Source organism: Homalodisca vitripennis, chromosome 6, assembly GCF_021130785.1.
Source record: "Homalodisca vitripennis isolate AUS2020 chromosome 6, UT_GWSS_2.1, whole genome shotgun sequence".
In the NCBI taxonomy this organism is placed as follows: domain Eukaryota; kingdom Metazoa; phylum Arthropoda; class Insecta; order Hemiptera; family Cicadellidae; genus Homalodisca; species Homalodisca vitripennis.
The window spans coordinates 85,749,355-85,775,379 of NC_060212.1; the positions used below are offsets into that span (position 1 = coordinate 85,749,355).

Sequence of the window (26,025 nt, forward strand, 5' to 3'; positions counted from 1 at the left end):
CACACACACACACACAATTTATATGTCTATAATAATATTAATAGCCATATAAATAGGTACGATTGACTAGTTTTTATTTCCAGAGTTTATTTCAGGTTTCAAGTAGTACATCATGCACAGATCAGTGTTTTGATTTATACATATAGTGGAATGTAAATAAAATTAGTTAGCTTCTTACTGGATTAAGTTGTGGATCTTTAGGTCTGGTCAAAACTTGATATGATTTTTGTGGTTGTTCTTCTATCCTGGTCTGCTTGTTCTCCCTGAAAAATAACTGTCAGTGAGTGGACCATTCTATGTGTAACCTGTTACATGCTGTAAGCAAAATAACCACCAAAAAATCTTTGGTTGATTTTTGGCATTACAATTTTGACCCAGAAATATATTTATTGGTTGCTTTACATGTTTTTCACTGTGTTCATATTTAACTTATAGCAAGCTAAAGATGATAGACATTGTGGAGAAAATAACATGAAAAGCTAACAATGTACATAAATGCAAAATTACAAAATATTAATTTTGTACCTTGTTTGAAGTTTTCTTGATAATGGAAGGATTGTGAAAGAAACAGGATTTTTCTCGACATTTGCCATCGTTCAGTGATACAAATATATATATATATATATATTTATATTAATATATGTTCTTGAGACAGGCATAAAATCTGTATCATTCCTCAAGAAGTTGTAGGCATTTAAAGCAGAATTTAGTGACAGCATATAATCAGACCCAAAGAAAACGGATTGAAGACAAAGATATGCAGTTTTTACAGTATATAAAAGATATTTGGTGGGAATGAAATGTTCTACCTATTAAAACAATTATTTCCTTGAGCAAAGTTATATTAAAACGCATAATTTTTTAAATTTTAATATTTAATTAAAGATGTAATTTACTTAAGCTATAAATCATTTTAAAAAACTCTCTGGAGCTATAACTCCTGTAATACATCCTGTAAAAATTTACATTTTTACTTTGCAACATTATTCGGATTTGCTTACATTTCACAAAATTGCTTACATTTCATACTTTAAACACCTAGTGGGGAAAAAATTTCTTATTTTTGTTTTCAGAGAATTTTTTTTAATAAAAAAAAAAAACAACCAAAAGCCGATAGAATTACCTTAATGTGGTTCCATAAGGATTAAATGAGACATCAGCTAAGTAATTTCCAACTAAAATTGGTGAAAAGAGGTGTGACTATAAAAATCACAATACCATTTACGTTTACTTTAATGCATAACATTTATTACAACAATTTTAATATGTTGCAATTTAGATATTGCTAGGTGAGATATTGTAGTTTTTATAAATTGTCAACTAAATACACTTAATTTGTAGCACTGATTTGGATTATCGTTTTGGAGATACAAAAGTTAGAAATGACACTGACATAGCTTGCAAACAATTAAGAACTAAAAAAAAGAAAATAAAGAATACAAAAATAATTCTTACCTTTCAGTTTTAGCAAGTGCAACAGCTATATTAGCTCCAACCAAAGCATTGTTCTTAATCAAAGAGATATCTAAAAATTTGTAAAGGAAACATAACAGTCTGTAACGATATCATATACAAATAAAAATAATATTTCTAATACAATATCACAAGATTTATATTATTATAAACATAAGACTGGAATAAGTTTAGTAATATTTTTAATGATATATGTCAAATACAATAGTAAATATATAACATGAATTAAATTATCAGTAAACCAGAGGACATCTGTACTCACTTCATGAGCAAACTACAGCTAGCTTATTTTCCTAATGTCACTATGTTGAAATTTTATGAAATATCAGAAACTTGTGAGAACAAACATTTATAAATAATCTGAGAATCCTGAAAAAAAATTCTGTTATGCTCTACAAAGTTCAATAACTGAAATATAAATACTTCTTTACCAAACTTTAAACAGCCTCAATGCCAAACTTAAACTTCGGGCCAAAAGAGGCATAACAAATGTGCAAGAATAACACTTATTTCCAATTGCTTTGTATTTATAAAATACATGCAATTTTTTGTATATAGTAGGAAATAGATGAAAAAAAACGAAGAAAATGTGAGCAGCTTCCATTTTGAAACATGAAATAGGTTGAGCCTGGCCAATAAACTCATCTAAGCAGTGTGAAAGAAAACTTTGAACGTTTTATATATATATATATATATAATATATATATATATATATATATAATATAAAGGATATATATATATATATATAATATATAATATATATATATATAATATAAAGGATATATATATATATATATATATATATATATATATATATATAAATAAAACATTGTCAGATTGTTGTAGTTTTAGATTCTAGAGGCCATGATCAGAAAGAATTCAAAAATTTTTTGGAAATTTCATCATGAGGGTGATAACAATATCCAGATATTTATGAAATCACCCTAAAAATTGTTCCCAAGCAAATTGGAACTATAACACATTACTCTACATTTTCTTTTTGTTTTTACCTAGTGAATAATCTGATTAGTTTAGGCCAGTAATTTATTAACACTTGTATAAATCTAATGATGAAAATTATGTTGGTCGGTAACATTACAAAATGATCCACTTCTGGATTAATACCTCCTATTAAAACTTACATTGAGTACAGCAAAAATTATTGTCACTTACATCTGGGCAATTACTGGTCACAATAGCCACATCATAACACTCCTGAGAATTTCCAGGAGGGCCCACTTCAGGCTGATTTTTTATACCTTCCAGTAAAAACCTCCACTGGGTACAGCAAAACCCAGTGGAGGTTTGTCAAACTTGAGAGCAAACTCTCTTTTGTTTGTTTAACTAGTAGACAACATGCCTTATATAATGTCAAATATTCCTCCCGCATTGTTACTGCAGATATTTTACCCCAACACTTACCAATCCCAAATATCCTGTCATTCCGGAAGCTGCACAATACTATAGATTTATTAAGTGCAGTAGAGCTTTCCGCAGAAAAACCTGGAAATGTGAAGAATCTAGAGAGTGAAATGAACAATACATGCAGTTTACTGTGGAGGATGATGACTGGGGTGGATGGCTCCCTTGGTGCCAGAAGCTAATACCTGAAGAAAATGCTTCTTCCTTTTCCACTTCAACTCGTAGGAGCTGCAACAGGGCTACTGTCAGCACCATACTTTCATTTTATACTTTTCTCAAATTGACAATGGTAAAGCTCTGAGTACCCACTATCTCCTCCTCCCACTGGCTATTCCATATCAGGAGAAGGAGGTCCAGCCTCTATCCTGATGTCCTGTCACTCCTCACACCCATCCTACAGTTGTGCTAAAGATCTATTATACTTAGCCTTTCGTGGTAGCAGTTTGTTATATCAAACAAAAATACTTGCAATGACATATTTTTAAAGGATACTTGTTTGCAGTGATCGCCCTTCAGTAAGTTCGGACACTTGTTGGAGGATGAATGGTGTCACAGCCTTTCCCGTAATCTCCCTCTCCTTTGCCAGTTTGAGAGCTTTTTGAATCGCATTTTCCATTGTAACATCTAAAAGAAGAAAAAATAAAGTAATGATACTACATCTAAAATTGCAGATACACTGTTTTTGTTATTGAATGGAAATAAGACAAATGTACAAGAAAGAAAGAGGAATAATCATGTGTGGGATGCTGAATGCTAAAAAAACTCAGACCCCAACAACCAAGTGGTTACTACAGCAGAGGGTAACCACCCTTTGATAAGCACAATGGCTTGCTGGTGAAAACCAGTTTGAGCAAAGGAGTAGACATTCTGAACGTAGTAAAGCTGATCCAATGTTGTTTAGTTTCTTCAGATACAGATAGACAACAGATTTCAGTTCTCACTGTGTTATAGCGTACTCAGATGAAGACAGAGAGCTTGCTCTCTTCGAGTACATTCTCAGCCAGTTTAGGAGACTAAACTCAATTATTGAAACTTCTGGCTAAGAAGATCTTGATAGACATCACAACATGATCTATCTCTATGCGAATCATCTAGAATCCAGTAGATTTACAATGTAACATAAATGAAACAAATATGTGAAAAATAAAAGGAGGGATGGCAAAATAAGGTTTAAAATATGATCAGCCTCTACTTTTTTTATGGTAGAATGAAGGTCTCTTGAATCTCTTTCTATTCCTAATAAATTCTGAAGATATTTCCCACCATATATAAGATATATCTCCAGACAAGACAAACATCTTAAAATAGTACTACAGATCATAAAGTAGGATGAAATCATAATAGATTTTAATGTAGTCCACAAAACATTGTTTTAAAAACGATGATATTGCAACATTTATACAATTCTAAGGCAATATATTTTGTACTTTTCTGTATGGTATTATTAAGTAATGTACTGCATTTTAACTTAATAAACAACTATATATTCTCTTGTGCATACATTATTTTAGTAAATATCAGAGACATGAAATTATTGTAAATTGAAACTATACATTTCTCAAAGATATTGTAATAAAGAGTTTCTGATTTCTACTGTGTTTATCACTAGTATTATAACTCAGTGATATTTAGCCTGTTCATTTTCAATTACCGTCAATCAACTGATCCTCCTCCGGTACTGGAACTGCCAGCAGCAGACCAGACTGTACTTGCAGCTGGTCTAGGGAGTGTATCATTGCTGCAGCCTCCTCAGCTGAGTTCACGTGGTACGGTGCTAAATGTCCACTCTTGCGGCTATAGAAAGCTGGGAAATCCCGAGTTGATCCATATGACACCACACACACTCCTTGTGTCTCCTGTAAAAAATGAGTATAATCAGTAGGGTGGAGTGAAAAAAATCAATAATTTTTTTTTTTGGAAACGGGTACCTTTCAATGATTGTGTATGAGGCCCAATAGCGATTCTGTGAAATATTTAATTTTTATCATATCATCTTCAGTCTGCGCATTTGGTATAAAGTTTTCAATTTTTTCACATTTTTTCGATTTTTAAATATTTTTTTATTTTGTATAAAAATAAAAAAATTGCAGTTGGGTAGTTGCCAATTAATTCCAAAGAGGGTAAAATATCCACGTAATTTTTTTCAAAGGTTTATGGATAGGGTGTTAGTCTGCGCATTAGGCATTAACAATCCCCGAAATATCAGATTTTTGCGTTTTTCGTTTAACAATTACTTTTCTTATTTCTTTTGTAATCAATTGTATACTGTGAATATCTTCGCAACCTCATATTAAAAAACTCATTCATGAAGCTCAATAAGTTTTAAGAAGCATGTGTCAACATTTCTGGCGGCCGCTGTGCGGAACGAGTGAGGTGGTAGCGCTGACTGTAGTTTTGACGTTGACGGTACAGACAAGTCGCGACTTGAATCCCCCCCTCTCCTTTTCCACTTTAGTCGTGCTTTGGCATCGATACTGGCAAGTGGTGCGTTATGTTTGTTGAGTCCGTAATTCAAATCAGTTTAATTTGTTGGTGGTGTGACAGTGTTGTGTGTTATCTGTGATACTTATAACTCCGCTATGGCTTCACCAAGAACTCGTGAGAAGACTATACCGCATCCTATTATAGGTAGTGGGCGGGATATGGGTGAGTCTGTCCTTCCTAGCCGTCTAGATGTTTTAAAATTTTACACTTATGTTTGGGAAACTGAAAAGGCAAAGCAAAATGGGAAAAACCCTTCTTTTTTAGAAGTATCCAAGATCGTTGTAGACAAATTAGTTTTTATGTGGGAAAAAACTTCTATTCCGTGTGTAACTGCTAAAACTATGACTGACTAAGAAAAGAAGTAGATTTACTTCAGACCCTCAACAAATCTTACAGTCGCGACAAAGGCAAAGACAGTTTTGAAAAAAAAATAGCAGCCTTCAAGAATCGCTGTGAGAGTTTGTTTGATGTGAGTGCGTGCAAATGTAAAGATTTTCAACTGTGTACATGCAATCCCGATAAAAAGGTCCCGATTCTTGAACGTGAATTTTTGACAGATCAAAGAAGTGTACGAAAAATGGCAATTGGATGTGTTGATACCAAAGTGACATTGGAAAATAAAAAAAGAATTGCCAGAAAAACGGCAGAAGAAGAAAGATTGCGTAAAAAACGTTGTGACGGAAATGACAATAGCTTAACTGGCGAGAATGAGAACTCCTTAGACTTGAGTATGAGTACCCCCCTTCAAGATGTAGTTTCCGTTTCAGGAGAGTTGGATGTTCTTCTAGAAGTACCAGTTCCCGGCCCTTCCTCATCTACAACTGTAAATAACCAAACAAGGCTGAAAATACCATCGTTTTCTCGTGTATGTGATAGGTATGGCGTACCTGATCGAGCAGCAGCAGCACTGGCATCTGCTCTTTTACACGACGTTCAGTCTACTAATTCTTTGGACAATGTTACAAAAGAGGTCGTTATTGATAGGAGTAAAGTGAGACGCGAGAGAATCAAAGCACGTCATGATGTTGTCAAGAAAGAGCTAAGCATTGATTCCTTTAACATACAAGCCCTGTATTTTGACAGAAGAATCGACAGACTCTTCATATACACCAAACAGAAGATGGCAAAATGCACAGAACAACTGTTAAAGAGGATCACATTTCTCTTATAGAGGAGCCTCGATCGCGGTTCATTGGATTTACAGTGCCTTCATCAGGGAAAGCCATAGACATTGCGACCTCTATCTTCGAGTACTTTCCTGACAACAATCTAACAATGTCCGAAATAGTTTGCATTGGTTGTGATGGATGCAATACAAACACAGGAAAATACAACGGTGTAATTCGAATCCTTGAAGAAAAACTTGGTAGACCACTGCAGTGGGTTATTTGCCAATTGCATTCAAATGAACTTCCGTTACGGCATTTAATGGAAAAGCTAGATGGTCCAACTAGTGGACCGAAAGGATTTGTTGGACCTGTTGGGCAAAGCCTACCAACTTGCCATTCTTTGAAATCAGTTAAGTTTGAACCCATCGAGTTTGTAGCTGATAAAGTCGATCGTGGAGATGAAAACAATTTAAGTACCGACCAACAATATCTTTACGATATATGCCAGGCAGTTTCTAGTGGGGAAATATCCCAAGAACTAGAAAACAAAAGTCCAGCAAAGCTTTCCCACGCGAGATGGTTAACTACAGCAAACAGGATCTTAAGGTTGTATGTTGCTACGACTAATCCTAGTCAAACTTTAATTGAGCTCGCAACTTTCATCGTGTATGCTCCTAGCTGGTTCCGGATCAAGTGCAATCCAAAAGTTATCAATGGAGCTAAAAACTTGTAGCATACCGTAGATAATTGCTCTTATCTCTCTGAAGAAAATAAAACGATTGTATTCAAATGCATTCAAAACAATGAGTACTTTGCTCACCCTGAAAACATGCTCTTATCCATGTTGACTGATGACAGAGAGCATATAAAGAAACATATAATCAACGCTCGATCTAGACAACTAGCCAATAAGCAAATAAGGAGATTTGAGATTCCAAAAATAATTTTTGGAGCATCTGAATATATCGACATGATTGTTTGGAGTGATCTAGAAGTTACAGAACCACCTCTTACACGCCATCTGATGAATCAGGATTTACAAAGGTTACTGGAAACCGAGAATGTAAATATGATTTCCGAATGCACTCTTTTTGAGCTTTCATCACATACTCAAGCGGTTGAAAGAGCCGTAAAAGAGGTCACTGCCGCTTCTAAATTGGTCTATGATAACAAGAAAAGAGAAAGCCTAATAAAGACAAGAATGTTTGATAGGAATATCAGGCCAATCTTTAACACAAAGAAACAATTTAACTGTTAAAGACTGATGTTGTGAATGTAAAGACGTGTCCTCATGGTTGGGTGGAAGGGAGGGCACGGGTGGGACTCAAAGTGCAACCACCTCCTCGTGGTGAGTCCTGGGTAGTTCCATATGAGCTAGCGAAGAGTTGCACAATATAAAAATGATTACGAAAGAAACGAGAAAATAATTTTATGGCATTGAAGGCAATTAATAATTGTTAGAAAAAACATCGAAAAATGAACGTTTTCGGGAATTTCCACAAATTTAATGCCTAATGCGCAGACTGACAACCTTTCAAAAAATGTATGAAAAAAATTACGTGAGTATTTTAGACCAATTTTAACCATTTGACAACCACCCACCTGTGATTTTTTCGTATCTTATCCTAAATAAAAAATATTAAAAATCTAAAAATTTTAAAATGTTATACCAAATGCGCAGACTGAAGAATCTATCATGATCTCTAACATGATAAAAATTAAATATTATACAGAATTGTTATTGGGCCTCATACACAGTCATTGAAAGGTACCCCTTTCCGAAAAAACATTATTGATTTTTTCTCACTCCACCCTAATAATCAGTATATCCAGGTTTTAAGTTATTAAGCATTTATGAACACTTTAAAGAATACAAAAATGGTTCAAAAGTGGCAGTGGTTCTTTGAAGGGAAACATTTTCATCCTATTGGCAGCACTGCTGGTAATATCACTAAACTCTATGCTGCTTTTCTTAATTACTCCTTTTAAAACCTGCATGTCTTTTTAATAAGGGGCTGTGTCATAATTTCTCATATTTTTTAGCAATGAATAAAATATAATGAAAAAATGTTTAGCATAAGCATAAGCAAAGATATGTATGTGATGGACATGTGGCATCGTCAGTACCAGCCACTTTACACATTCATGACACTACCAATAAAGAGAATGTGTTAAGAGTTCAATGCTTAGAATCAGTAATACAATCAAGTCATCAAAAAAACTAGTTTTGCACAGAGTATATGATCATTTGAGAGCATAGAGTTTTAGACCAGTTGGGTCTCATCTTTAGGATACTTAGAATTCCCTGAAGAAGCGACACAAATTTTGTCAATGGAAAAACCACCACTAAAGAAAGATTCAGTTTCTAAATCTGGTTGAGCATTACATTTACTTATCCCCTACATTTACAAATGAAAACTTAAGATATCTAAATTAAAACGAAATCAAATGCAGTATCTAGACAGATATCCTTTCCTAGCAATTCTTCACAATTTTATGCAATCATTTTAATGTCAATCGCTTTGTAAAAGTTTTTTAAGAACTACATAAAACTTATCTACTCGATATTATAACAGACACAGGCCTAAAAACAAATTGTAAAAATGCAACCAAATGAAGAGTTACCAGATATTCAAGAGTCCTGCCGATGTCCAGAATGGATTTGACTCCACTGCAGACAACAGTTAAACAAGTCCTCCCGAGCTCTGTCAGATCTGCACTGATATCCATGGTCCTCTCTCCCTCCCGATGCACACCTCCAATTCCTCCTGTACATATTGCCAACTTAACAACAACTAGTTTGTAGGTGTCATTAGATACCTCAGATGGTCTTCCTTTCTTTCTATCAAACATTAAAAATTAAATTGATTATAAACAAAGTTATTAATTGTCTGCTATTAAGTACATGTTTTACAAGATCAGTTTAAATTATCTGATATAAAATAATTTTAGCCCTATAGAAAAAGACAAATTCTGAAACGAATATACATGGAACAATATGTTCAATGCTATATTTTACTTTACACAAATACAATAATAATTAAAGAATTATAGATTTTGCTTGTACTATGTAATTTATATTGAAGCCATAAGCTAACAGAAACTTTCTCTGAACTTAATTGTAATAATGACATAATATCTGACGGACAGAAAATTTCTGAATATTTTAAAGTTCATCAACATTTCTAGAGAGATTTATCCGAACCCGGACGTAAACCAATCACTTAAGTATTTGTCTAATTTGAAAACTCTAAATCCTGTCCAATTTAACATTAAACCTGTTTCAGTCCACACAGTATATAATACAATTAAAAAACTGAAAAACAAAAAGTCATCAGGTTGGGTGTTATAATTGTATTCGCCCCTTTGTATCATAATTAATACACCATTTGAGACGGGTTATGTTCCTTACCAACTTAAATATGAAGAAATAAAACCAATTTTCAAGAAAGGAAGTAAGCACAATCCAGAAAACTATAGGTCAGTATCAATTTTATCACAAAATGTTTGAAAAAATAGTGACAGATCAAATAATATCTCATTTTCAACACAATAATTTGTTTGCAGATAAGAAATATGGACGAAACACAGTTCAGGCTATTGCAGATTTTGTGTATAGAGTGGCAGAGGGCTTATGTAAGGCTAGACTGCAAAAAATTGTTTGTACGGCTAAAACAGAACTGGTGGAAGCAGTGATTCAGGTGTGATTTAGAGATCAAACAATCACAAACAATTGCAAAAAACTTGTGGATTCCATGCCAAGAAGAGTCCAGGAAGTAGAAGGGGGACATATTCCGTACTGATTAATGGTAACAATCTTATGAAAGTGTACCTAAATGTAGCTTTGACCTAAATAAATCATATTTACAAATTAATTTTGCTTTTTCACATTAATTCGCACAATACTGTATATTTACATTAAATGAGTTGTTACACAGATGTCATTTGCTGCATAGGATATCATTTTTATTGTCATTACTAAATGTGTTTGAATTTTATGTGATGAAAAATTGAAGTAAAACCAATAAAACATTTAAAAAGAAAGAAAAATATGGTACAGCATGGGGCAGAGGAACTTGCTTCTTTTAATTGAGCGCCATGAAGTGATTGCTTTTTTGAGGAGGCTGGGAGTAGACACATTCGAGACAGTGGGCCGTAAGGTTGTTGACCCACTCAATTTAGTCTGTTTCATAGAGTGGACATAGGTGGAGCACGCTTTCGCTGATGAAGCATACTTTTCAAACAGATGCTCAATGATAGCCATGCAAAGTTTATTCTGTGGCCCTGTTTTAATAGTGCGCCTGTGGTTATTTTCCTAGCCGGCATTCTATTGTTCCATGGAGAAACAACTTTAGAAAAACTGGTGATGTAAATCAAATTTAATTAGTTAACAGATTTTAAATTAAAACAAACAGTTGGTTTTGGAAGATTCTGACCATCAAGATCTGTATAATTCAAGAGTATTTCTTGCCAACTGTCAATGAGATGGATGAGGGAGATGTATGATTCCAGCAGGACGGTGCAACAGCAAACACAGTGTCAATGGAAATTTTTGGGAACACTTCCCTTGGACATCTTATCTCCATAAGAGTTGATCAGCATAGTTCCCTGATTAAGCCCTTTATGATTATTTTTTATGCGAGCTATCTCAAATCACTTGTTTATAATGATTATGATTATAATGATTATGAGCATCCTGGTTCAACTGAAGAACAACATTCTTCAAGCAATCACCAACTTGTCAGTTAGTATGTTGGAAAATGGTGAACGAAATTTCAGAGTCCCATTAGCGGAGGTATTGACAACAATGAACGCCATCTGCTTGATGTCATATTCAAAATTAATTAAAGATAAAATTAAAATGTTGTATTTTATGACATAAAAAGAAATAAATATATATCTTCATTATTTTCTTTTCGGTTTAATTTCTAAATAAGCAAGTTCCTCTGTCACATCCTGTATCTATGAATATGAGTATATCATGAAACTAGAGATGAAATACTCATTATGATAATGATAATTGAGAATAGCATTCAATATGACATGGTCTTGTTTCACTCTGCTACAGTAAGCAATGGCAGACTTTTCTAACCTCTTACAACTAGGAAAATAAAGTACACAGACTTATACTAAAATAATCAGTGTATCTGTTTGCATTTACTGGTATATAATAAAATACACTTGGATACAAATATCTACATTAAATATATATTTCTTAACCCTTTTTCTAAAATATTTGGCACAAGTAGTTCGCCAGTTCTAGAGTTAAGAAGATTTAACTAGGAATAAACAATGACTTGTAATTAATTCAGTTTAATATTTAATAAAAAACTAAATACCTGTAACAAAAATTTTGATGCCTACAGAATTAGCAGCCACCATAGTCCCAGAAACAGTGGTGCCCCCGCTCAGACCCTGATACAATTTAGAAACAATAATATTCTTAGATTATAAATGTTAAATAATGTCAAATTAAAAAAAATAAATTAAATGGGAATATAGTATAGTTTGAAAAATAAATATTTACAAATTATAAATATATATTATAATTTATATAATAGTTAAGTCTTGGTCTTAGCTTTTTCATATATTTGTGATAAAGCAAATTATTTCCTAGCATTGATTTTTTTACAATTTAAAGACTTAAAATTGTACAGGCAATCTTTAATCCTCCAGAATGTTATTGATGTACATTCCGTTATATGATCAGTGCAACAGATGAAAAGTTAATCTCTATTAAGTATGGTTATTGCAATTAAATATTCTTTATAATAATTACACCAATAACCACCCAACTATGTTGACAGATTTAATACATAAGTACTTGAGTTGTTCTGTTTAAAAAATCGTTAAGAAAGGCACTAGGCAAAAAGCTAAAGAGAACTTATAGATAACAGAAGAATTCTTAAAAAATGGAATTATTTAACAGAAAACTACAATTTTAAATAATTTCAAAGAGAATATGACCATTCAACATGAGATAATGATGAAAACAGATATAAATAATATACAACAATTTATATTTTGATCATGTACCATAAAATGGTTAGGATAGGTTTCGTCAAATCTCCAATCAAACTAAAAAACATAAATTTCAACAAAAATTTCTAACTACTTTGCACTTTTCACATTAAAAGAAAAAAATAGCTTCTGGATTTTAAAATTGTAATGATTATTAACCAAATAAAGCGATACACCAGAGTATATCATTAGAGAGTGCCGAAGGCCGAGTGGTCTAAGATGTTAGACTTTGGAGTTAGAGATAGCGCAGCTTCCAAATCCTGTCTGTGGCGCTGCACTCATATCAGTACCATTGACCTTGTGTTGTATCAACTCTCCCATAAGGATGGGCAAAATAAGGTTAAAAGAGGATCAGCCTCTCCTTTACAAAAAATCAAAAGAAATCGAAGAACCTGACAAAATGTAATGAAATACTTACCCACAAATTCAACAAAATATCTTCATCACTTGTTTTACTATGTCACATATATAAAATACGTGTTATATATGTCCATGACAAAATTTCATATATTGTACTCAGTTTGTATGCAAATTTGTTTATTCTGTGATTTTCTTGTTCGTATCATGATTACCCATAAGACCAATGTAAAAATGTTAAAATCTTAATTTTTTCCTTAATTTTAAACTTTTTACTTAAAAAATCAAAAGACCATCATAGTTTCTATAACTTATAAATCATTTATGTATAATCTCTTAAAAAAGAAGATATAGGATATTTTTGTACTATCCAATTATTGACCTATGGTAGAATTATTCAACAATAAATTAATTTTGTTTACTCAACCTATTAATTACCACATCATACGTTTCAATAATCCATATTTACTTTAATAATCATGCAGGTAATGATTTCAAGTCCTTGATTTGTATTTGATTGATTCCATATTGCAGTTTTAAGTTACATGAAAGTTGTTTCTATACACAAAATGCAAACTAATACCATGATTAACATACAAACCAAAATCCTAAAATAATATAAGTATATAAAATATATTCTTTACTTTGAACATGCTTCTATAAGACTTGTAGAACTGTACTTGGCCCAAACTATAATTTTATTTGGCTAAAAATTAAGGTATTGAACCAGGAAGTCTAACCAACAACCATAATTTTTTCAGTGACACATAAAAATAAAAAAAGTTTCCTAAACTTAGAAATCTGTAGTGAATACAAAGACTTTGGTAAGACAAAATCCATTACTTAACCAGCTAATCAAACATAAACCAATTTAAAGTACTGGTAACCAACAGTTAAACACCACAACAGTTTAATTTATAGCAATTTAATCTAATTTCTCTAATCTATTGATAATGATAGTCTCAACCATTTTAAAAATTAGTTAGTTAACTTTAAACTTTTATTAACGTAGTGACTTTTTTACATTTACATAGATTGGCAATACTTGTGAACAGTAATACTTCTAAAAAAAAAGTTTTTAACAAAATTAAATTGATGTGTATGCCATTGAACTGATGTGCGTGCCAAAATTAGGTGCTCCACCCTTTATTGATTTATTCAACACAATCAATCCTGCTACCTTGTCATTACTTTTGAGATTTCTACTCCACCTACGAAAGCTGTAGCCATTTCATAGAATAAAACATATATTCCATTGAATCATTTCATTTTTAATATTGGATGCTCTGGCTAAGATAGACTTCTCCTACAGTACAGTTCTAGGAAATACCAGGGAAAAGAGGATCAGATCCGAGATTGGATATTTTAGAGTACTTATGCAATCAAAAATGTTCATCTCAACAAAAGTTAAAGGAAGATGTAGACTCCTAGATCTAGGCATAGGAGAAAGTGTACAAGTGTTATTTGTCTAGAGATAATGACGTGCAGTCTTGCGAAATAATTCCTACTTGACTGCAAGTGATTTCTTGTAAAGTTTGCTATCCTGAGCAGTGATTGAAAGAAAGCAAAATTTATTCGCAAAGGAACTCACACATTTATGTACACATCTGTAGTTCCAGTTTCCAAAAGAAATCCTCAACTGACTTCAAAGCAACTGTGGAGGATATACAATTAGTACTTGGGATTTTAATAGGACATGGTCCTCTTCGAAAACCTGATGAAGATGGGTTTAAGCCAGAGTGATAAATGCACTCTTTGGAGATGCAAAAAAATCATGGCTAAACTGTTCTGCTATTTGTAGAATCAGGAAAAAAGTTTCACAGTAGCTTATTTCCTGAGCCCAAAGGATATCAGAGAACAATGAATCCACAAATCTAATTAGTCTTAGAACAAGCCTCAGACTTGTGGGATACATGTAAGTAACTAAAGTGCATAAGTTTCTTTTAGGACTAAGTGCAGAGTCATAGACTCTTTCTTTCATTTCCTAAAACTTATAATGATTCTTATCAAATTTTAGCTCATATATTGTCAATCAATTCATTCTCTTTTCATAACTACTTCCTGTAACCTAAGAATATAAACAGAATATAAAACAGGTAATTGTTGCTTTTATTAAATTTTTTGACCATTTTAACAATGTTTTATACCTATACTGGTAGCAAACATTTTTCATTCTATACTAATGTCAGTCAATATTGTTCTATTTCAGACAACACACCGATTCCACAAAAAACATAACAAAAATATCAGATGGTTAAGAGAAGCAATGAATCAAAAGGTCTATATCAAGCTGACAGTTGTATTGTGGTGGTTGCATGTTGCCCACCAATCAAGTTGTGTGAGCAATCTATCATTGGTTGATGACATCAGTGTAATTATGTCTATGTGCATGTGACTATGCTTGTTGTGAGTACGGTATTGCGTAACAACACTAATATTTACTAATTCAAACATAATAAATCACAGGTATGTATATCAATTGTAAGGCTTCTTAGGAATTTGTTTAGTAGTGTTCAATATCAAAAATTACATTAAAGTTATAAAATTTTTCAACATAAAAACCAAGAGCAACATTTGTTTTAAATACTTTGGAAACATCTTTTTTAAATCTTTGTTTCACATTTAACCTTAACAACACACATATTTTACAGAAAATATCAAAAATTTACTGATAAAATTTAAATAAAGAAACAATTACTACCTAATGGAATCATAATATGCTGTAAAGCACTTAAATTTACGCTATGTGAGTTAAATTTCAATTTAAAGCTGAACTATCAAAGGCAGTTAAACTGTACCTGTCAGTTAGAACCCTTGTCCTCGTATATTACCTTACAGTAGTTTATTAGTATTACTGATTTCATTATTTCATTTCATATAGTTTGGTCGAACACTGTAGAAATAGTTTTTGTAAAGTTTACATTTTTTTAAAGACAGCCTAAATGCATATCAAAGTTCACTCATGTATATTTAACGCAAACTTTATGTTAAAAAAAATTAAACTACATTTCCTCTTTGTTCAAGGTAATATGAACGTTTAAAACTTTATAAATTAACATTGCAATGTCTTATTATTATTATTATTATTAAGTATCAACTTTAATTAAATGGTTGAATCTATAATTTTGGCTAGTAACCCCTCATGGTTTTGACATAATATTATGTTCATAGTGATTATGTAAAAGTGTGCTACTGATGTAATACTACGCATTATTATATTGTTCCTGTTTTATTCCGTTATCTACTGTAATATTGCGCAAGAAGCATTTCTATGGTAACCGCACATTACACAAGTAGTTATGGCATTTTCTACTATATGTAAGCACTTCATTAGTCCTCTGTCATGAGTGTTCGCACATTGGTGAGTTCGCTGTAGTTGCACAGTACAGCTACATGTTTTGCATATCAGCTGTCCTACAGATTTATTTCTAGTGTTCGTTGTACCATGGACATATCTGACGTACACATAGAAGATTGGCTTCATTTGCGTAATGACGGCATGGACACAGACAGTGATCGTGACTTAGTGGACGATATATACAAAATAACAACAATTCTGCATAAAAAAGAATATATCTAAACTCTAAAAAGCTGTTTGTGTGAGAATATAGCAAAAATTCAGCAAAACAACATAATGTTAGGTACAAAATAAAACCGATAAGGGGTTAATGTCAAATCAAATTGAATCAAGTGCAAATTTGTATCATATTTTGTACGGCTACCTTTTTGCATTGGCAAGTTGGAAAATTTGAGACAGGCATTGACTAGTAAATAATAACGTACTTTTGAACTCATTTTCATACTCATTTATTCTTCTTACACATATATTACATTCACACTTTAGTGTATATACTTTTTGCTTATGTACTTTGTTGTAGCTTTAAACTACTAAATTCAAAATAATAATAAATTTTACAACCAAGGTTTATAATTGGACACATACCTTACTGAGGATATAAGCTAGATCTCTTCTGGAGGTTTTAATAACATCATCTTTTTTGGAAGAGGCAAGAAAACGTATTTCTTGTGGTGTCAAACCTACTTTTAGTTTGCCTTTAATAACTGCGATTGTAGCAGGAACAGCATTCTGTAAACATTTGCATAATGTACTTTAAATACATTAACATTTCAGGTTTACTACAGACAAAGCCTAATTAAAACCACTTTATTAATAATAGAGATCAGTGACTCTTGATCTTTATCATAGTCAACATTTATACGAAATTCTTTTAACTTTGTTTTGAAAACAAATAACTTGCTCTCCTCATAGGGGAGCATTTTGTAAATAGAATTACAAAGACGATACAGTCCCCCTCCTCAAAAGCTCTTTTACCAAGACCAGTGATAACAAAGGTGTTGCAATTGTATGCAACATTTGTAATAAACTGCTGAATAAATTGTTCTTTATACACATAAAGGTCTCATACTTTAACCAGCCTTGTCACTATCATGATTCCATATTTGTAAAAGAGGGACCTACATATTTACATCGTACGCATCTCCCCAAAAGACAGTCCTCAAAAGATGACTCCTTGCTGCAAAAGTAACTCAAGATGACCATGATAAAAAATCAAAAGTATATCCCTACTACAATAACACATGGAGATAGTCCTCAAGGCAATCCCAAAAGAGCCAACTTCCAAGAAATTTAACAAAAATTAACTTGATCAAGCTACTGATTTTAAATGGAGATTTCAATTAATTCTATTTGTTTCGGAGACCATACAATAGAAAATACTGCCTTATAAACCTAGACCATTTTTTGAATACAATTTAATGCTAATTGCAGACAAAAGTTAGTCCAGTTTCAACCAGTTCTGCAGCAGAGTAAGCATAGTGTCCACCATGCTTCTAATGGCAAGTGAAACTTATAAACATATCTTTTTCTCAGTAATATACTTTCTGTTTCACTGAAAGGATTACAATTTTTGTTGAACTTACTTGTTCCCGTATGATGTTTTCTACCTGAAGCGCTGTCTCTTCATTGTGGGGGTACGGCATTCCATGAGTAATTATTGTGCTCTCTAGGGCCACTACAGGTCTCCTGGCATCCAGGGCACTTTTCACCTCTTGACTGACCTCTATACATCTCGCCAGCCTGTGGAGCTTCCTTACTATCATCTGGAATAAACAAACTTATAATGGTTACTAACCGAGTGTAATTGTGCATACAACCTTTCAAAATTATCTAGCGTTAGTAACATATGTCTTATGAAAGCAAGCTAAAATGTAAACAAGTATTAGTGGATAATAGTTTGATTCACTCCAACAGACATGAAATGGACACAGAAGGTGTACAGGTTTTGTTCTTGAAAGTTGACTCCTAAAAGTCTTACAAATTCTCCAAGTTTGTTGTTTCATATTCAATTTAAAGTTAATGAAATGAAATATAAATTTATTTCCACAATCTTCATATAGGTACAGAGATTAAAAATGGGTTTGCAAATTTTTGTTAACAATGAAATTTTAAAACATTGTAATTTCTAAATATATATTTGTTGGAAATTAGCCTACATGGGCAAGCAGCCTGTGCGTAGGCTAGAGACGCTATCTTTTACAGAAATTGAAGTTAGTTTGTTTTGCCGGGTATGGTTCAGACGCAAACGAACGAGCAACAATAACAATAATAAATTAAATTAAACAAACCGACCAAAAAATGTATATATAATTTATTTGAAATAGTTATCACTTTGAAATGTAGATGAATGACAGATGATATCGGAGGGGGGAGGGGTGAGAGAAAGGACCAAGGTCAAGCCCGCCCATATTCTGATAAGATTAGGGCCTCGGCTCCCTCAAGGCCAATCTGTAGAAGGAAAAAATTAACGTTTTTCTTCAAAATTGAAATTGAAGTTGATTCGAATAATTTGAAGTGACTGAAGTTTTTGCAAATGTTTCTGAACAATACATGGGAAATATAAAAGGAATTTGTTATTGAAAATGATTTAACTAACCTTGTAACAGGTATACCGACATTAACTGCATGCCTGGTATTATAAGAATGTGATGTTTCTGGGAAAATTATGTTGTAATATTTATAAATATGAATTAAAAGATGCTTTATGTACAACTGTCGCAAGGAAAGGAGTGAAGATTCGTGAAAAAGAGTGTCAGTAGGATAACGCTTATTTTTCCTTAATCCTGCTTTTAAGATACATTTTGTGTTATGTAAAGGGGCTCCAAAACTGATTTTAATGCGCCGCCCCAAGCAATGTTACCAAATGTAAGAAGAGATTGGACATAAGCGCAATACGTTATTTTAATTTCCTTTTCATTTAAAACATCACTTAATCTTCTGAAAGCGAAAATATATTTTCTTACTTTTGCTTGAATATAGGCTATATGATCAGACCATTTAAGGCGATGATCGAAAAAATTACACCTAGAAATTTGTAACTTGTAACACGTTCAATACTTTTACATCCACATGTTAAATTTGCAGAATTGCCGCATTGATGAATTCTCAAACTATTTAAATTGTAATCTGAATTATTGTTCAATGAAATAGGTAGAAATTTTGTCTTAGATATATTTAGTGAGAGAAAATTTTGATCTAACCATTTTTTCAAAATCATTAAGTCGTTTGTAGCCTTTTCCTGTACTTCCATCCAATTGTTACCAGAAATAAAAATTAAGCTGTCATCCGCAAACAAAAAGAGTTTTCCATACAGATTTAGTTTAGAAATATTGTTTATATATATATCAAAAACAAAATAGGTCCCAATGTACTACCTTGAATCACACCATAATCCACATTTTGAGGATCACTGTTCTCTCCGCAGATGGACACAACCTGTCGCCTCTCGCTCAGGTAGCTGCGGAACCACGCTAGCGCAATGCCGCGGACTCCTATCATTTCTAATTTTGTTAACAAAATAGTGCGATCCACAGAGTCGAATGCTTTTTTTAAATCCAAAAAAACAAGCATGCACCTATTATTTTTTGAAATACTTTTGTTTAAATCTCTGTTGATATCAAATAATGCGTCATTGATACTTTTGTCTGGCCTAAATCCATACTGACACTCACTTAAAATGTTATGGTTTTGTAAAAATGAGACGAGTTGATCCTTAACTATTCGTTCTAAAACCTTACAGAAAACGCTTAAAATGAGATGGGACGGAAGTTGTTTTTGTTTGTTTGTAAATTCATTAGATTTGAAAAGAGGAAAGATTTTTGCTAGCTTAAAATTATCGGGAAATACACCAGTTGAGATACTTCAGTTAATTAAATGTGTTAACTGTTGAGAAATAACATGGATATTAGCCTTGAAAAGGTTAGCCGAGACCCCGTCCATCCCCGGTGCGGATCCACCCCTCAGGCCATTGACCTGGCGTATTACGTCATGTTCACTCACAGTCTGTAGTGAGAATTCAGTGTTCAGCCAGTAATCAGAGTCACGTACCACTGGATCCCCCCCTGAATCAATCTCGTCGGCCAGGGTTTTGGCAACAGCCGAAAAAAAATCATTGAAATCATTGGCAACCTGTTTTAAAACCTCCTTGCTCATCATAGGTGCACCTGGTAGAAATCTTTGAATAGGAAAGTTATCTCTACATTTATTCCTCCCAATTAATTCGTTAATAATTCCCCAAAACAATTTACCATTTTTTCTACAGTCATTTAATTTCATTCTATAGTAATCCCGCTTTGTAGATTTGATTGAGTTGCTTAAATCACGTCTTAACATATTATAATAAGTTCTAAGTTTACGATTAAAAGTTTGTTTTTTTAAGATTTTACTAATTTTATCCCTTTTACGAATCAAGTTTACTAAGTCATTGGAAATCCATGGCTTAAGTTTTTTCTTCCGTGTTGTGGGATGTTTTATTTCTTTTTTAGCGATAGATAAAGATTCAGTAATCGCGCCCGAAAAATTGGCTGAACATTCGTTGACATCATAACAATTCAGGACGGGATCCCAGTTTGAGGTGATAAGACACTCGGTAAACAGTTTTTCGTCAGTATACGTAATCGGTGCTAGTGGTGTGTCAGTGGCAGTCGCATGGACTGTGATCCTGAGGCCGGTGCTGTAGTGGTCAGTGACGGCGGTGTGCAGCACGGCGGCCTGCACACTCTGCATGTCGTTGTATCTCACAAACACGTGGTCCAGGCAGGTCGTGCTGTGCTCCGTCACCCGAGTCACTTTGTCCACACATTGTACAAGTCCATGACCAATAAGGCAGTTTAAATATCTGTTAGTAATATCGTCAGGTAGTAATAATACAAGATAATTCAGAATACTTGTATGTATATTTATCTACAAAATTAATTTAACCCACCAATTGGCTATATAATTGCTTATATATTGGGTTTTAGCAAAAAAGAAACATATATATAAAGCTGAAACTATAGTAGCATTATCAAATCAAATCAAAATAATCTTTATTCATTCATTTGCACATTTTGTACATCAAATAGTGTAAGTTTAATGAAAAAAGTAGTCAAATTACAATATATAATTGTAATGTAAAGTTTATAATTTAATTTTTAACTGATACATAACAAGTATTAAACCGTATGCACTTACTATTACAAAATGTAATATTAAGGTCCTAAGGGAAAGTGTTCAAATTCTTCTAAAGAATACTAAGTTAATCCTACCAAAAACTCTTTTATCTTTCTTTTAAAACAAGTACATTTACCATCACTTTTTATAGTCATCCGAATAAATCTGAAAGCTGTCGTGAGGTGAACACCGAAATCTGTATTCTACATTCAACTTTTGCTTTCGTAAACAAAGAATATCTTGTAACCTGTTCATCTGTTTATTGCATCACTTACTTTCAATGATGACTAAGATGTTGCACACTCATAACGCCTCCATCTTTTTTAGATACCCACTCATGAAAGTATATGATTTACTTACATTGTATGGTGGCATGTAGAAGAACCTGTTTAACTAGGATCTCTTTTGTGCGTACACAGTCATTCGTCTAACATTTCGGTTCAGAGCTAAATTCACTTAATGGTTTGAACCATTTACGAATAGCAGTTATTTGTTTCCCTCTCTGCCACTACAAAGTCTTAGCAAGAGTGTCAAGAAAATCGTTGTTGACACTAGAAAATATGTGGTGCTAAGACCAAAACCGTTTCAATATGTTTGGATCTCATCAGGTAAATGTAGAATATGGATTACGGTGTTCACCTCACGACAGCTTTCAGATTTTAAGAAAGCTCAAGAGTAAGGCATTAGGAGTGCGAAAACTTTATTAGTGTCTGTGATAGCCTGCGAAAGAGATGAAACCTGCATGTGGTTCATGGTAAAAGTGATACATACGATCAGGAAGATAATCAAGGTAATAACTATTTATTGGTTATTTAGAGGTACCTATTAAATCGAAGTCTAATCTTAACTGTTACCAGGCAAGAAGAGCTACAGTATAATAAACAGCCATCAACACACTCAGATTACGATTAGACTATCAGTTTTAAATATCGATACTATCATATACGACATTTGACCTTTAGATATTCATAAATAATCATTGCAAACTTTCTTTATCTAGACTAGTGACGTAATTACCAGCTGTTGCTATAGACGTAATTACCAGCTGTTGCTATAGACGTAATTACCAGCTGTTGTTTTTTCGTTTACGTAGGAGAAGGCTAGTGACAACAAAAATAACAATGGCGATGAATATGCAGATATTGGCTCAAAATGTTTTTATAAATACTGAGCAATTTTTTAAATGGTTACAAGTTCCTTAGGTACCTTGCTCCTTTAAATACAAATTATTAAGTTTGTATTGACGAAATGAAAACTAGAATTAAAGGAAGAAATCAAAAAGTGTTTCACTGCAAGAAATATAAGAACAAACACGAATCTAAAAACGATCTTGAGAAGACTTTTTGAACATTCTATATTTGGTATTGTAAATATAATGAAAAATCGTGTACTATTTTAGTTGAAATCTAACAAACCATGAATTTTTAATTAATGAATGTGCATTTGACGGCATCAGTACCTGCAGCAGGATACCATTTCAGACTGGCTAAAGTAATTGTTAGTACTACACTGCTCAAACGTTGTTTAAGTAAAGTTAAATTATTTTATGTACATCTAAGGAACTGTCGATATAATTATGTAGTTTCCTTTTTCTTGTTAGCTGCCCAAGAAGATAATATTTTACATATAAAAGTATAGCTTCACTTTAATACGATTTTATAAGCATAAAACTTAATTTATTTCGACAATATCACTCAAAACTAATTCAAAGTAAAATCGTATTTGGAAATCAATTAAAATCATGTGTTTCGTTATTGACTAATGGCGGCAATAACAGTGACATACGTGTCTTCTTTGTTTCACAAGCAGTCCCGTTTATCCTTGAAAGTTAATTCAATATTATTGTTTTGTTATAATTATATATTATATTTTAAGTTGTACATTACATTAATATTTATACATTAATTTCTAAGATTGAAACTAGTAAAACCATATTGTTCCTTGAAATATCTATTATGTTATTTGGTCCGACAATTTTCTTTCAGTCTTTTGTATGGTCATGAATGTCGACGATTTGGGTCATTCGGTACTCATCATCCGATTGGGTTTCTTTCTTTTTTTTGTCCTCTTAGAACAAGAAGCTTATAAATTGCACTTAGTCCTGTAAGAACCTTTACGCTGCTTCCGGAGTGACAGGATATTAGGGAGTGGGGGTCACCTTCTATTGAGATCCACGAGGAAGAATTAGGGCACTACATCTCAAAGTCATGTCTCCCCAGAAGAAGGGGAGGCCAGCTCTGAACCAGCCTCTCCAGCCAAAGCAGGCAGGGGTGGCATACCCTTGTTGAGGCTAGCAAGAATCTCTGAGGTTAGGGAACAAACCCTGCCAACTTCAACAGTCATCTTTCACAGTAGACTAGACCTATTAAATTGCCCATGAACCCCAGAATTTCGACATTTGCGGTTAGTGATGTGCATCCTGGTTCCTGGACATCCATAAGGTTGCCCAAATTAAAGTGACACATCGGTATTTGCTGTGCCCAGTGGTGGGTTCAACTGGAAGTTATAAACCAGCCAGAAGTGATCCCTGCTGGGTAGTCCGATTGGGTTGGTGGCCGCTTATTATACAGCAGCCCAGGCAAGTACTTAAACTACCTTATAAAGTAGCATGTCATGTCATTACGACAGGGATTTTCAATCTCTCAAATACAAGTTGAGGGATACAAAAGTTAAAGTTTACTTGGGACAGATATAAGGTAGAGTACGATAAGCGGACCCGGTTTTTTTCAATTAGTATAATCATAGATATTTAATATTATATTAAATACAAGTCTATCAACATATCTATAGACAATAGATAATAGACAATATTCTTTATTTGTTGTTTCTTTAAGAAATACAATTGCGTCAATAGTAGATAATAACAAAAACTTAGATTAATATTTCTTGCTTTACAAATATTGATGTGGTATTTATAGAAGATCGAAGAACTCCTTCAATGAATATACAGCCAGTTCCATCAGCCAGTCTCGAAAATGTCTTTTCAGTTCGTTCCCTTTCATGTTCTTGAGATTTGGTGGTAGTGTATTAATGATTTTGCATCCAATGTAAGAAGGTTTTTTGCTGAATTGCGATGTGTGGTGTACAGGGAGAATGTAGTCCGTTGCTCGTCTGGTGTGGTATGAGTGAGCATTTTCATTTCTAGGAAGGTCCATCTGGCTGGTGTAGATGACGACTGCATGGATGTATAGTGCTATGACAGTAAGAAGCTGCAGGGATTTGAAAGCTTCTCTGCAGCTTTCCCTAGGGCTGAGGCTATAGAGTGCCCTTACAGCTTTTTTCTGGAGTATCAGGATTTTGTTGAGATTGGTTTCAGATGTTCCTCCCCATGAAATTAAGCCATATCTGAGGTAGGACTCCACTACAGCATAGTATGCTGTCTTTGCCGTCTCCAAACCTCCTATCCACTTCATTCGCCTTACCACATAAGTGCCAGATGAAAGTTTTTTGGTCAGATCGCGTATGTGATCTGTCCAGGAGAGGTCAGCATTAATTGTTAAGCCAAGCAGTTTTGCCTTTTTTCAACTAAAATATTAGGTATTTTTGGAATCTGCTCTTGTCTTCTGCTAAAATTGATCTGGGTGGTTTTGGATTGATTTATGACCAGATCGTTTTGAAGGCAGTATTGGAGTGATTTTTCTGTTGCTGATGAAATATCCAAAATTAGATTTTGTGCTGTGTTATTTGTAAACAAAAGAGTTGTGTCATCTGCGCACATAATGGTTTCTATAGAATTGTCATTGATAAAACTTGGAAAATCGTTTGTAAAAAGTAAGAACAAAAAGGGGCCTAAAACTGAGCCTTGAGGCACTCCTCTACTTACTGTGAGTTGTCTTGATCTATACACGCATTTACTCCCATTTACATTTTGTTGAATCTCAACTATTTGCTTGCGTCCTTTCAGGTAGCTAGTCACTCAATCTTTCGCCAAGCCTTCAAAACCTAGGGCTGAAATCTTTTTCAAGATAAGATCATGATCTAGACAATCGAAAGCCTTACTGTAGTCTAATAGGACAGCTGATAGGTGTTTGTGGTCTTCTAATTTATCTATGATGTATTCAATTAGATTAGTGACAGCTGTGGTGGTGGATCGTCCTTTGAGATAGCCATGTTGGTTCGTTGTTATTAGATTATATCTGTCCAGATGTTGTAACATTCTTGAGAGTGCTACCTTTTCTAATATTTTTGAGAAAGTTGGTATTAGTGAAATGGGACGGTAATTTTCGGGTTTAGTGATGGATCCTTTTTTGTGCTTTGGGTATATTTTTGATATTTTTAAGGGGGATGGAAACTGGCCTGAGGAAAACGATTGATTTATTATGGTAACCAGTGGTGGTGCTAGTTGTTTGGCACAGTGTTTTACTAATTTTGAAGGAATTTCTTCAATTTCACATGATAATTTAGTTTTCAGGGAAGCTATCACTCCCAAGACTTCTTTAACAGTTGTTGGTGTTAAAATTAGTGATTGACAATTTCTTTGTGGAAGCGAAATCGGATGAGTTATGGCTGTGTATTTCAGATGTTCTTTATTTTCGCCTAATGTGGAATCTGCTATTTGGGAAAAGTATTTGTTGAAATGTTCGGCTATTTCGGCGGGGTTGTCTATTATGTTTCCTTCTATCTCCATCTTCAGTGTTGAATTTTCTTTCT

The 26,025-nt window shown here is 33.3% G+C and overlaps 1 protein-coding gene across 1 annotated transcript in view; it reads right to left on the reverse strand.

Moving 5' to 3' along the window:
• Positions 1-26,025, reverse strand: part of LOC124364502 (pseudouridine-metabolizing bifunctional protein C1861.05) — a 50,654-nt gene that overhangs the window by 21,662 nt on the left and 2,967 nt on the right. Inside the window, exons 2-9 of the mRNA XM_046820042.1 lie at positions 17,808-17,987; positions 16,810-16,953; positions 11,828-11,903; positions 9,114-9,256; positions 4,547-4,751; positions 3,388-3,519; positions 1,456-1,525; positions 179-263 (exon numbers count right to left, since the gene is read on the reverse strand). Coding sequence (XP_046675998.1) covers positions 179-263; positions 1,456-1,525; positions 3,388-3,519; positions 4,547-4,751; positions 9,114-9,256; positions 11,828-11,903; positions 16,810-16,953; positions 17,808-17,987 — 1,035 coding nt within the window. The remainder of the gene's footprint in view (positions 1-178; positions 264-1,455; positions 1,526-3,387; positions 3,520-4,546; positions 4,752-9,113; positions 9,257-11,827; positions 11,904-16,809; positions 16,954-17,807; positions 17,988-26,025) is intronic.